Raw genomic sequence first — 14940 nt, forward strand, 5'->3', positions numbered from 1 at the left:
GGTCTAGCTTGCCACAATCTAAGTATGCATATCTCATAGGAAGCGATCCATAAGCCACACGTCCTGAAGCAGACCCATGTGCATAAAGTGAGATGAATGGCAGCGTCAGCCAGGCCACGTACCCAACGTGTTTCGCTCTGCCCCTTGGAGCTTAATCATGGGGAACATATGAGAGAGACATGAGATATATGCATATCTGGGGAAGTTGACTATCAATGTAGTAATAATTGCTACTACAATGCTAGCCCTGATTTTCTGCGTCCTGTGCCAAGTGACTTCCCCTCTGCACATTGACCACAGGGGGTGTTTGATCGGTACAGCCACCAATCACAGAAGGGCTTGTATTTTTTTTAATGACTACAAGGCATTCTATGTTTGGACGAGGTGGAGATTGTGATGTCACTACTCCACCTTGTCCAATCAGAGAATGTTCATTAGAAAAAAAAAAAGTGTTCTGTTAATGACTTGTATGTGCGAGCAACCTCCTGTGGTCATTATGCAGTGGGTACGCCACTTGGAATAGGACCCGAAAGATCGCCGTTATCACTGAAGTAGCGCCGACTACTACAGTGATGGTCAGATTTTCCAGTGGCCCCTCAGATATGAGATATGCATACTTACATCGTGCCGAGCAGGACCAATGTAACTATGATCATACCAGGAGTTTCACTAATGTTAACTTTTCTAAGCTTTTTCGATCCTGTTCTTTGTGTGTGTTATATTTTGCTAAACTGTTATTTATGATATGCTATGGTGCTATCAAAGATTAATTTAAAAAAATACCAAAGTCCTATTTTACCAGAAAATTATCTTAATTAATACAGATATTCACATAGTAATCCTAGACGTATTGACTTCAGATACACTTTTAATGAAAATCAAAAGTCACCAAATGAAAAATACACAGTAGTTTAAATTTCTCTTAAATGGTGCCTCCTAGTGGCCAATCTGCATTACTAAGATTTAAAGGACAGCACCCCCTAATGGTTGTGCCTTCTGAGTAGTGTGCCTTTTCTCTACCTTGTTGCAAAATGTGGCATTCAGCATTTTTTTGTTTGTAGTATTTTGTATATTTTGATAGAAGCAGCGTGTTCACAAGCCGTATCCAGGATAATGTCTCATCCCTCTGGATTTCTTTGAGAGTATAAATATTTACTGTACTGTACAGTTTGATAGAATTTTTACATTAAAATAATGTCATGTGCTTCTCCTGTCTTCATTCTGCCTGTGTCATTCAGTATCACATGCAGGAAGCATATAAGTCCTATACTTAACCCTCAACCTAGCCCAAGCATTACTTTTAACTTACTGTAGCCCTATCCTTAAAGCAGAGTTCCGCCTCCCCCTTTAAAAATTAGAAGTCAGCAGTTACACATACTGCAGCTGCTGACTTTTAACATTGGGACACTTACCTGTCCTGAAGTCCAGCAATGTTGATACCGCTGCCGATGTTTACATCGGCTGGTCGGGTGCTGCTGCCGCCATTGCGGGTATGGAAATCCAGCAGTGTAGCCTTTTGGCTTCACGGCCGGGTCCCTACTGAGCATGCGCGAAGCGCGCTGTGCTCTTTCACTGGCCTGGCAGAAGGGGAAGGAGGAGGGGGGCTGAGCTGCTGGCGTAATTTGCTGTGGCCTGGTCTCCTGGAAGTGGGGACAGGGTACCTGTAAAAAACAGGTACCTGCTCCACCCCCGAAAGGTACCAAATGTGGCACCAGAGGGGGAGGAATCGGATAAGCGGAAGTTCCACTTTTTGGTGGAACTCTGCTTTAATCTTCAACCTAGTCCTACTGTTATGTCTTACTTTAGCCCTATCCTTAACCCTCAACCTAGCCCTGACCTTAACTCTTACCTTAGCCCTATCCTTAATTCTCAATCTAGCTCTACCCTTTACTCCTAATTAAGGTTTACACTTAACCATCAACCTAGCCCTATCATTAACTTTCAACTTACTGTAGCCCTTTCCTTAACCCTTAATCTAGCCCTACCGTTACTACTTACCTAACTCTTAACTTAGCGCTATCCTTCAAGCTAGTCCTACTTTTAACTCCTACCTTGGCCCTATGGTCAACCCTCATCCTAGCTCTACTCCTAACCCTCAAGCTTGGACTATCTTTAACCCTCATCTTAAAGCTCAACCTAACATCTAATTTTGGTGAGCTTCAATGTCTTATCTCATCTTATCCTTCCCTAATCTAAAAGCCCCTGGCTTGTATCATTCCACATAGAAAGGCTATTGTGTGAGAGCTGTGGCCCCTCTGCATTAGTCTAACATTCTCCTTACTGTTTTCAACCAGCAATGCTTGCTGTATAATGAGACCTGGTCATAAATTAGGTAAATTCTTGGAGTTGTAGTCCTTCCCTTGCTCAGTCTTTACACACATAAATCAGGGCAGATGTAAACAGGTCAGAGTTAGAGATTTTCAGTGAGAAATTACACAAAATCTAAACTTTGCTGGAATTTCAAAAGGCTCAAAGGGAGGATTGGACTAATTTCAAGAAAGAAAATGCCTCCTGAAGCCTGATTACAGACAGTTTTTCCTTTGGATAAAGTGGAGAAGTATATAAAGCCTTATAATTGATATTCATGTAAGGAATTCCCTTTTTATTAAAGAATATTGTATATGTTGCTTTTTGTGCAGTTACAATGAACAAATCCATGGGGCTCTTGCCTATTCTTTTAGAGAGTCTTGTAGTATTCTGACCGCACCAAGCACAGAGGCAGATCCATGCTGGTGTGGTCAGTTTGTGTTTCTCAGCTTACTGATTGTAGCTACAGGATGCTGTGCTGATGCATGCTGCGCTTGTAGCCAAATAGCATTGCTGCGACACCGCTGGTCAGCCCTGTTTTGCTTGATACACAGCTTTTTTCTCTGCTGTCCTACATGTCATTCGCTCTCTGCCCTCGGACACCGACCCCCTGCAGAAAGAGGGATGGGCAGAGAGGGTGTGTGGTCACATGACTGCATGCTAAAACTACATGTAGCGATGTAGTTGCCGCTAGTAACAGACAATCTGCCAATTCACCCCGCTGCCAGACTTCATACATCACTTGCAGAGACAATGAACAGTCTTTTGCTGGTTTTGTTTTTGTTGTTTTATTGGGGGGTACAACTTGGATGGGAAAAGGGTATATGTGATGTCCAAAGAATCGTTTGCCATCATGTTTTAAAGATTATCTTCATAGCACAAAGTTAGAGCCAGAAGAAATGATGTGTATCTGTACTGTGTATAATTCTCCTCCTGCATCTCCATGCAGACTGTTGCTCCTCCTCTGCTCAACTCCCGCAGACTATTCCTTCTAAGATTTCCCCATCCATTACCGTGTAAAGGGTGAGGACATCACTCTTGATGTGTAAGAGTGATGGTCCCAGAACTTCTTCTCTCCTGCCCAAAACTTCTGTCCTCCTGCACAAAATTTCTTTAAAATAATGTCACATCCTCGTCTCCCGAGCAATAAGAACCCCCTCTGAATAAGTCCCCAAGTAAGCTCTGGTTGCTCGCTGCTACTGGGCCTGAGACCTGCAGTACCTCTCCCTGGAGGTCCAGTAGTTTAAAAGCATATTTGTCTTGGATGGTGGACTACTGTTCCCAGCTAGCCCAGCTTGCAAATCCTGTGCCCTCAGGCCACATCGATTTGACACATATCCCCACAGTTTCTCATCTGATCCAGGATTCCCCATTATTCACTGTGTAAATGATGAAGACTTTACTAATGACCGTGTAGAAGCAAAGTTCCCTCACAGACTCCCTGGCACATCCAGCCCTCCACTGTGGTAACACTCACCGACCTCTCACTGCCCTGAGTCCTTGATGAGGAACTTGAACCGGACCATACGTTCCGACAGCTTCACCTGCCCCTCTGCTCCAGGAGTTATCACCGGCCGTGTGATGACAAAGACATTGCCAATGACCATGTAGAGGCAAAGTTCCTTCACAGCTCTCCCTGGGCCGCCTCCTGCGATCGTACACCCCCCTCCAGATGGGGGTGCCCTCCTGCTGCAGCCTAGTATTAAATTCCTCACTTCACTCAGCCGACATCTCCCCCCAGTGGCATGTTACCTCAGCTTATATAGGAGGCCCGCCCCCTGCCAATACCAATTGGGGATTGGCCAGGGCTCCCACATGAGCTGCCTGCCACTCCAGTTCTAGGCCCAAGCCCCTCTTCCAGAATATTCTCCCTGGAAGCAGGGGAGGCGCCTCAGAACTAGAGCACAGGTGGTCACACCTACTGCTATTCTGACCACGCCCAGCCCCCAGTTTAAAACAGACAGGCCTAGCTTGCAGCATAAGCCTGCCTAAATTTGCCTGTGCTGACAGTTCCTAGTAAAAAAACATTACTAGCATCTACCTATTGGTAGAAGGTGCTACATTCAAAGTAATGTATGCAAACAATTCCATTAGACAAAAAGACAAATGATTATGTCACATATACTTTAAAGTGGAGTTCCATCCAAAAATGGAACTTCTGCTTTTTGGAATCTTCCCCCCCTCCGGTGTCACATTTGGCAACTTTCAGGGGGGACAGGGGAGCAGATACCTGTTTAATACAGGTATTCTGCTCCCACTTCCGGTCATAGATAGCCGAGCCACCCGAGGATACCTACGCCACTTCCGGGGCCTTCTCCGTCCCCCCCGCTGTCTTCTGGGAGACATACAGGTCCCAGAAGACAGCAGAGACCAGTGGGATCGTGCAGCACGAGTCGCGTATGCCCAGTAGGGAACCAGGAAGTGAAGCCACAAAGCCCGAAGCTGCAAGGCTTTACTTCCTGATTCTCTTACCGAAGATGGCGGCGCATCCACCCAACAGGTAAGTGTCCTTACTTTAAAAATCAGCAGCTGCAGTATTTGTTAAAAAAAAAAAAAAAAGTTAGGTGGAACTCTGCTTTAATATCAGGATTTTATAACTCTCTGGGGGTTATTTACGAAAGGCAAATCCACTTTGCACTACTAGTGCAAACTACAAGTGCAAAGTGCACTTGAAATTGCACTGAAAGTGCACTTGGAAGTGCAGTCGCTGTAGATCCGAGGGGGACATGCAAGGAAAATAAAAAACAGCATTTTAGCTTGCACATGATTGGATGATAAAATCAGCAGAGCTTCCCCTCATTTCAGATCTACCCCTCAGATTTACAGCGACTGCAATTTCAAGTGCACTTTGCACTTGTAGTTTGCACTTGTAGTGCAAAGTGGATTTGCCTTTCGTAAATAATGTGTCTACTGTCCCATTGCAGAAATTCCCACAGTTCCTGTTCCTGTGAAACTTGTACAAGAAATGGGGTAGTGTGGTTGTCACCGGGACAGGAAGGCATGGACAGCAACATTTTTACTAAAAAAAATGTAACATTTTCTTGTTCGTTTTCCTATTGGAGAGAACAGTTGGCTTTAAATAAAGGCTTGTACCTTTTTCCCAAAGAAAACATAAATACAATGTTTCAGGAAATGGCAAAATGTATTATATATTTTATTCAAGTTGTAAGTTTGGTTCACCACGATGAGATGAGATGAGATGAGATGAGATGAGATCTCTGGGTTTTGGTTTTCAGGCTTCTTTTACTTTGCGAGCAAGGACATAACTCATATGGCTGTAGTCAACAATATCACTGGGCTCCACAGCTTTAATGACAGATGACTTTTCAATGACGAAGCCGGCTTTAATCACGAGTTCTTGTACTTCTATCTCGTCCAAGGTCAGGCAAAAGTAGCGATGGTGGCCCACCTTGTAGAAGGTCATGTTCAGCACCAGAAACAGCATCAGCTGGCCTCCAAGTTTCAGTCTGGATGTGAATCTCTCCAGGTTCCTCAGGAAGTCTTCCTTTGTTCTACTGATGACATTTAATATCCATAGACTGAGGACACAATCCACCTGTGGCACCACCTCAGGATCCAGGCCATTGGTTTCATGGTTGTCCCACTTATAAACCCCTTTAATTACTTTTCTCACCTGGTCTTCCTTCTCCTTCCACCCTTGTCTGGAACAAGAAATCATGTCTGATAATAGCAATAGGAATCATGTGTACTATAACTGCTGGTTTTAGTACTAACAGAGATACTACAATAGATATCATTAGCTTTTTTTTACTAATGTGATTTCTTCCATTACTATTAGTAATGATCCTACTACTTAAACTGACAATACTACTAACAATAGTATACCACTACAACTTTACTATTTTTATATGCATATTCAACTGTAATCGCTACTAGTTGTAAGTTGATAATAGAATTACTTCTCCTCCTACTGCTACTACAGGTAATATAATCATTTTTTATTTCTACGATTACTTGTGCTACTGTTAGAATCATTCTACAATAAATGTCAGTAATGCTACTAATAATACGACCACATTACTGCTACTATTACTATTACTGGTTTTGCTTCTGCATTTACTACTAGTAGTAAAGGTGATAAAAGAACTCCTTCTCCCTCTCCTACTATGACATAATTCTGTATATTAGCTTTTTATTATTCCAATTACTTCTCCTACTATTAGTATTGATCTAACTAATAATGATAGCCATATTACTACAAATATTATGTTACTTTTCCTTTTCTACTATTGTTAATTCCAAAGTTTGGTTACTACTAGAAGTAAAGATAAAAAAGGACTACACCAGATAATACATATATTTTTTATTACTACAATTATTGTACTATTAATAAAATTGATCCAACTACTAATGCTAGCAATATTACTACAATTACTATTTTACATTTACACCTTTTCATTACTGTTCTTTCTAATGGGTATGTTGCTGTAGACACTACTATTCATAAAGGTGATAATAGTATTGCGTTTTCTCCTACTATTACAGGTCATATAATAATAATATTTTTGTAGCACTATGGTTACTGTTCCTACTATAAGTAATGATCCTACTACTAATGAAGGCAGAAATACTACTAATACTCCCCCCGGCCTTTCTTCTAGGTCCCGTAATGCTTCTCTTTGGCCAGTGGACGGTTACTGATGTACTGAAACTCCTGAGTCATTCGTTCCCAGCAGCCATCTCTATTTTCAAAATGCTAAAAAATAACCAGGGATGTTTACCATTCTAAGGAAAATTGCTAGAAGCACGAGATAAAGTTTTTTTGGGGAAAAAATTAATTCCCAGAAATATTTTTACTGTTTCAAAATTTTAGGTTAAAAGAGCTTTTTTGTTGCATATGTTTGCAAACGTATGTAAAGCCACAATGTTGCGTCAAGGCACCTCTGCGAAGTGCAAAATCTCTGAACGATTGTGTTGCTATGGCTATGTAGGTGATTTTTTATAGCTTAGATATAAATGAATTAGTTACATGTGTTGTGTTTGGCCAAAAAAAAAGGCTCTATTGATATGCAAATGAAACTGTTGGACTGGTTTATATGCTCCTTACAGGAAATGAGGTTGCAGAAAATAAGGGGAGGGATAGGGAAGACAAAGAAGGAACACTTGTTCTGGAGGCAGAGGAGGACAGAATTGTTTTGAACACAAAAAACAAATAGAGAAGCACATCTAAGTGCAGACTGTTTAAAAGCTTTTTATTAAAAAATAAAAAGGTGCCAAATAGCAACTCACATAGCAAGGTAAGTATTAGGCTCATCAATCAAAGTAAGCCCAGGATGCTGTGTAGAACAAGATGCCGAGGAGCTGCCAGGGTCCGCTGCCATGCCGTGAGATGTTTAGGGAAGCCGGCCAAACACTCCAGGTCCCTTCTTTGTTTTTTTTTTCTTAAAAAAAAAAAAAACAACCTTTTACAGCGCTTATTTATGCTGAATGGGATCATCTGGATAAGCATTTTTTTCCCTCCAAAGAGTTTCTCAGTTCTCTATCATGGAGGAAAGTACCAGCAGTAGACGCTGCGATTTCCAGCATCAATAAAGATGCATAATTGCTTAAGCATCCAACAGATAAGGAGTTGGAATTTTTTTTCGTTAAAATCCTCCTACCAATGGCGCTATATTTCGCCATAGATGCCATAAAAGACCCTATCCACCAGGCGTCTCGCCTTGCGCTTGTGCTAAATAACATGCTTAGGACCCTGTGGTTAAAAGGGTTGGTCAGCCTAAGCATCTTGCAAAAAAGGGTGTCTGACTAGTTTCCCTTTTCATTGGGGAAGGTTTGGTGAAATACATCCAAATGATTTCTAGCAGTAAAGCTCTTTTGTCCAGTACAAGGTATAAATGTCCTTTTATTTAAAGTGAAGCCACAACAGCTCACAGGTTAAGTACTCTGACGGCCAGTGCAGCCATGGGAGACTTCCTGGCAGACATGGGTTCAGATCCACATGTCGGTGTTCACTAGTGAAGGAGCCACTCCTCACAGGTTAACTACTCTGATGGCCAGCGTAGCCATGGGAGGCTTCCTGAAAGACGTGGGACCTCGTTCTCACATTGGCTCCTTGTGACCTTGGACAAAGTCACTTAAACAGATTCCTTCCCCTGCGCAGGGGCAGCTGCCTCTAGGCAGTGGTGACGACCTCCACCGTCAGACTCTAGGGCATGATTTCCAAGAAATACTGTTCAGATCTGTGCGACTTCAAGGCAGTCCCTGCACAACTTTGGTACCACCTTGATGCAACTTGAGGTCCATAAACCTCTAGAATACACAGGCATTGTTTCCTGTTGCATCAAATTCGCGCCCCGACATATTCTTGGCGGCAAAGGATCGTGGTAAAATCACGCAACTTTAGGGTTGCAATAGTGGAAACTGAGCCTAAGAGGAGAAAATATTCAGCCCCTGTATATATGATTGAAGATGCGTTTTTCCTCCGCCCTGCAGGGCCTAGAAGGAAAATTAGCGACTTTAATCGCATCCGCTATCCAATGATGGGAAGCGTGTTAGATCCCCCTCCCCCACCTGAGATCCCTTATCAAGGGAACAGTGGGTAGAGGATGAAGGATTACCCTCAGGTAATCGGGAAGAAAGGCAAACCGAGTACTCCTCTGCAGAGGAGACAACTAGAGTTGAACTTTTTTTCAGCCTCGCAATCTGAGAAATTGCTTATACGAGATGAGTTGTGCCTCTTTCAAGCTACCTCTAGTAGAGTCAGCTGATAGTTCTGTTTTTTCTTAGGTTCCTTGGAACCTTCACTGCCTTTTTCATGCGTTTCCTGTACATGTACAGAGCCACGCAGAAATTCAACAGATCCATTCTAGATCTAAAAGAATCTAAATCAGTTCCTGAAGATCCGCTCCTTTCTATGGAGTCGATCAAGTCAGTAGTTTCTCTCCTGCAAGGAGGAAAACTTCTGGCGCCTATCGGCATCAGGGATGCATTTCTGCATGTCCATATATTTCCCGCTCACCAAAGGTTTCTGCGGTTCTAAGTAGAACAGCAGCATTTCAGTTTATAGCCTTGCTCTTCGGGCCAACTATAGCACCTCGAGTGTTCACAAAGTTGATAGCCCCACCTGTAGCCAGGTCAAGGGCACAGGGCTTAAACAGTCTTGGCATACCTAGACGATCTATTGCTAATAGACCAATCGCTGTTCAGAGTAAGGTGTACGCATTACAACCAGTTACCTGGAAAGGTCTGGGTTGCATTCTCAACTTAGTAAAGTCTCCATTAAAATCGCTAAAAAAGGGCTGCAGCATTTGGGTCTGATCATAGATACAGCCCAGAAAAAGGGTCTTCTTGCCCAGGAAAACAAAAACAAAAAAAACACCATTCTATAAAAGAGTTGGTGCAGATGGTCAGGTCAAAAGGAGGTCCCTCCATTCACTTTTGCATGAGGTTGTTAGAAAGGATGGTGGCTTCATTCGAAGCAGTTCCCTTTGCCCATTTCCATTCGAGACTGTTGCAAAACAGTATTCTATTTGCTTGGAACAAAACGATCCAAGCTTTGGACTTGCCAATGCGGCTGTCCCCAAGGGTGTCCCAAAGCCTCAATTGGTGGTTACTAAAGAATGTCCTAAAGAGTAAATACTTCAAACCACTTTTCTGGAAAGTGGTAATGAAAGAGAAGACAACTGTCCAAGGACAGTGTTCAAGAACCGAAAGAGCCTTGCCCATCAACATCCTAGAGATTCGGGCAGTGCGTCTGGCTCTAAAAGCCTGGACTTCCAGGTTAAGGGATTGGATCCTGTCGGGGCAATCCATCAATGCCCCGGCTGTGGCCTATATCAATCACCAAAAGGGGCACCAAGAATCTCTCAGTGCAAAGAGAAGTGAACCATATTCTAACTTGGGCAGAAAGAAATATTCCGTGCCCATCGGCTGTCTTCATTCCGTGAATAGAGAATTGGCACGCGCACTACATGTGCCACCAGCAGATTATTCCCAGGGGAATGGTCTATTCACCCCGACATGTTTCGGGTTGTTTGTCAAGGATGGGGGACTCCGGATGTAGATCTTCTAGTATCCAGTGCAACATAAAGTTAGTAAATTTTGTGTCCACAACAAATGATCCATTCGCATGCAGAACAGATGCGTTGATGATACTGTGGGACCAGCTTTTACTGATCTATGCATTTCCCCCTATTCTGGATCTTGGACTTGCAGGATCAAGCTGGAAAGAAAACCGCTAATTCAGGCAGCATCAGCATGGCCCAGAAGGTCATGGTATGCAGAGGTCGTAAAGATGGCAGTGGAGGATCTGTGGTCCCTTCCACTAAGGCCAGACCTGCTCTCACAGGGGCCAATATCCTACTTTACGAATGCTAAATTTAACGGCCTGGCTATTGAGACCCACATTCTGAAAAGACGTGGGCTTTCCAGGGCAGTTATTTCTACTTTAATGCTAGGAAGCCAGCTTCTAGAGCTATATATTATAGAGTCTGGAAAGCTTATGTTTCCTGGTGTGAATCCAAGGGTTGGCACCCTCGGAGATATACTATAGGGAGAATTCTTGCCTTTCTACAAGTAGGCATAGAGATGAAGTTGGCCTTGAGTACTATTAAGGGCCAAGTCTCAGCCTTATCAATTTTATTTCAAAGACCACTTGCTACGCATTCTTTAGTGCGGGGTTTCATGCAAGGAGTGATGCAGATTATTCCGCTAGTTAAATTACCCTTAAGCCCTTGGGACTTGAATTTAGTTTTGTCAGTGTTACAAAAACCGCCATTCGAACCATTACAGCAGATTCCCTTAGTCCTTCTGACTAGGAAGCTGATATTTTTGGTTGCTATATCCTCAGCAAGGAGGGTTTCAGAATTGGCTGCTCTTTCCTGAAATATTTGATTATTCATGAGGACAGAGTGGTGTTACGCCCTCATCCAGGCTTTTTGCCAAAAGTGGTTTCAGGTTTTCATCTGAATGAAGATATTGTCCTGCCATCGTGTTTTCCAAAACCATGTTCCAAGGAAGAAAAGTCACTACATTGTCTTGAGGTGGTGAGAGCAGTGAAGATCTATTTAAAGAAAACTGCTCAGATTCGTAAGACTGATGTCTTATTTATTCTGCCAGAGGGTCCTAAAAAAGGACAGGCAGCGGCAAAATCCACTGTGGCTAAGTGGATTCGGCAAGTTATAATTCGAACTTATGATTTAAAGGGAAAGATTCCCCCTTTTCAAGTTAAGGCGCACTCTACTAGAGCGGTTGGTGTTTCTTGGGAAGTGCGTCACCAGGCCTCCATGTCTCAGATCTGCAAGGCCGCGACTTGGTCTTCAGTGCATACATCTACAAAATTTTATCAAGTAGATGTAAAATGGAATGAGGATATCGCCTTCGGGCGCAGTGTGCTGCAAGCAGAAGTATAATTCCTCAAGGTCTGGGGGTGCCCTACGGGTTGTGTCTCCCTCCCCTCAAGTAGCATTGCTATGGGACATCCCACCAAGTAATTACTTGAGGCTCTGTGTCCTATGATGTACGATAAAGAAAATAGGATTTTTAAAACAGCTTACCTGTAAAATCCTTTTCTTGGAGTACATCATAGGACACAGAGCTCCCGCCCCTCTGTTTTATGGGGTGAGAGTATATTGCTTGGCTACAAAAACTGAGGACTCCTGGAAGGAGGAGGGGTTATATAGGGGAGTCAACTTCCTGTATTGGTTATACCAGTGTCAACACCTGAAGGTAGGCCCATAACCCACCAAGTAATTACTTGAGGCTCTGTGTCCTATGATGTACTCCAAGAAAAGGATTTTACAGGTAAGCTGTTTTAAAAATCCTAATTTTGAAAGCAAGAAAAGGAGATTTATTGTCTCTTAACAGAACTGGGGGAGCGAGGGTTAGGGCCAGGACACCATTAGGCAGATGCAATGGTAATTGGCAGACTCTGAGACAAAATAATAGGCAGACAGCTATACAGGTGGAGGGCCTTTAAGCTGGATGCAGCAACTGTATTTGTATAACTACTGTCTCCTATGTCAACTGAGTTTGCAACAGTTAATAGAGATCTGTACACGTAACTCATAGTAACCCGTTTTAGATCTTTACCCACATCTCACAGCATCCTACTTTAAATCTTCACTCTCTGAGCTCCTGGTCTCTCACTAGACTTCAAGATCCCAGTCGTCACTGGATCCCCTGAGCTCTTCCACAGCTAACCCACTGTATATTCCTCAAGCGTCACCCCTGCTAACCCGCCGGGTACCTAGCTTGGCACTCTGCTGAAGCTTTCCCACTTCTTCACCATCCGCTGCTGGTGAAAAGGCTGCTCTGGTACTTCTTCAGACTTCCAAGCACTGGCCTCTGATAATAAGAATGAGGATCCCTTGCTGGTGACTATTCCTCCCTTTACCTCTGGCCTTGAACATCACTTGCCCCTGGCGACAGGAGTGGTCGTCTCTTAAGGCAACTGTTTCTCCCTCACCGCTGGCAACGATCCAGTTCCCCCGTCTGGTGGAACCTCTGCAACTTGTTGAGCTTCCAGCCTGAAGACCCAACCCCGCTCTGCTTCTCTCAAACCTGGATAGGCCTCTAACCACCTAGCAGCCAGGTGCTCCCAGGATAGGCCTTCTGGCCTAGCAACCTGGGGCCTTGTAACACACGTCCACCCAGACAGCATTCCAGGTGGCACAGAACCCCGATCACCTGACTCCTCCTGAAAAAATAGGCTCTCCCAGCATGCCAAGAGACCAAAGAAATCCCTGCCAATTGGCTGAAACAACCCATTCACTCCTCATCTGAATTCACTACGCCCTCATCATTCTAATGCCACGGGCAACAATGCCACCTAGTGACAGAAGAGAGAAGTGCATCAAATCCAGAGTTAGGGAAAGAACCAGTGCATCCCCTATCAATCAGCCAGGCTAGTTTTCAGCTAGCAAGCTAAATTGGTTAGCAACCCTGCTACATATGCTATAAATTCCTATTTACTAAAAGCATTACTACACTACAGAGTTTTAATAGCTTCCTTGGCTTATATTGCAAAGGACCTTAAAGTGGTTGTAAAGCGTCACATATACCCAGTGAAGTGAACAGCCTCAGATGATACACAGAGATGAAACAAATCTCCCTACATAAGTTTTACATGGATATCTGCTGTCTTCAGCTTTATATACAGTTTAAAAAGTGCACGTCCTGTTAGAATTTTCTCTTCCTGATTCACCTGTGGGTGTGGATTCTTGCCATACACTGTGCGACAGCTGATTGGAGGAAAGGCACACACCCCCACTCCACATAGGCAGAGCTGTGCTATGAATAGACCAGCACTCTGCTAATCTATTTATAGCACCCTCCCTGACATAAAATGGTTTTATCACAGTTGACAGAGAACTTGTCAGAAGTTATGCTAACAGAAGAATGGAGCAGGAGAAAGCCATGGGACTTAAGAATTTGAAGAAAGATAAGAAAACACTGCAGATATATGTACCCAGCTCTCATTTTATGAATCAGGCTTGACATCCACTTTAAAGTGGTAGTAAAGCCTGCTTGTTCATTTTTACCTACAGGTAAGCCTATAATAAGGCTTACCTGTAGGAAAAATGAATATCTCCTTAACGTGCACCGTTTAGGAGATATTCACCCTGAACATGGCCAGTTGCGTCACCAACGCATGTGGTCTGAAGTCCAGCATACCTTGCCGGAGCTTCAAAGCTTTGTCCTGGAAACCAAGGGTTCCTGAGTGCATGCACGGGAGTGACGTCATTGCGGCTGTGGCCAATCACATAGCCGAAATGCACAAACCCAGAATAAAGACCAGGGGAAGATGTCAGCTCTCTCAGCGGTGACAGCACAGCACTGAAGGGCTTCATTCCAAGGTGAGCATTTCATAATGTGCTAGCATGCAATGCATACTAGCACATTATGCAGTTGTCTGTGTCCAGAAGCAGAGGAAGTGATGTCATCTCTCCTCGAGCCGGTCTTTTCGTTCCGGCGCCGAGGAGAGAAGACATCCAAGTAAGTTTGCACAACACTACACTTCCAGTAGAACACGCAGGCACACTTTTCACCCCCCCCCCATCACCCCCCGATCACTCCCTTGTACCCCCTGTCACAGTGACACCAAAAGCAGTTTTTTTTTTCTTTTTGATTATTGCATTGGTGTCATTTGTGACAGTTATAAGTGGTAGGGCAGTTAGGGTTAGCCCCCTTTAGGTCTAGGGTAACCCCCTTTAGGTCTAGGGTACCCCCCTAACCCCCCTAAAAAAGTTTTAACCCCATGATCACCCCCCCGTCGCCAGTGTCACTAAACGATCGTTTTTCTGATCGCTGTATTAGTGACACAGGTGACGCTAGTTAGGGAGGTAAGTATATAGGTTCGCCGTCAGTGTTTTATAGCGACAGGGACCCCCATATACCACCTAATAAAGATTTTAACCCCCTGATTGCCCCCTAGTTAACCCTTTCACCAGTGAACACCGTATAACTGTTACGGGTGACACTGGTTAGTTAGTTTGTTTATTATAGTTTTAGGGCACCCGCCGTTTATTACCTTATAAAGGTTTAACCCCCTAATCGCCCGGCGGTGATATAAGTTAAGTTTTTAGGGTCAGATAAGGTCTGCGTCGCCCCAGGCAGCGTCAGGTTAGTGCCAGTACCGCTAACACCCACGCATGCAGCATACACCTCCCTTAG

General features: G+C 43.8%; 1 protein-coding gene across 2 annotated transcripts in view; it reads right to left on the reverse strand.

Moving 5' to 3' along the window:
* Positions 1-885: 885 nt before the first annotated feature.
* LOC141111141 (indolethylamine N-methyltransferase-like) overlaps positions 886-14940 on the reverse strand; it is an 85575-nt gene continuing 71520 nt past the window's right edge. For both annotated transcript variants that reach the window (XM_073603182.1, XM_073603181.1), the window contains exon 4: positions 886-5969. In XM_073603182.1, coding sequence (XP_073459283.1) covers positions 5540-5969 — 430 coding nt within the window. In that variant the 3' untranslated portion in view covers positions 886-5539. The remainder of the gene's footprint in view (positions 5970-14940) is intronic.

Source organism: Aquarana catesbeiana, linkage group LG10 (assembly GCF_042186555.1).
Source record: "Aquarana catesbeiana isolate 2022-GZ linkage group LG10, ASM4218655v1, whole genome shotgun sequence".
Lineage (NCBI taxonomy): Eukaryota > Metazoa > Chordata > Amphibia > Anura > Ranidae > Aquarana > Aquarana catesbeiana.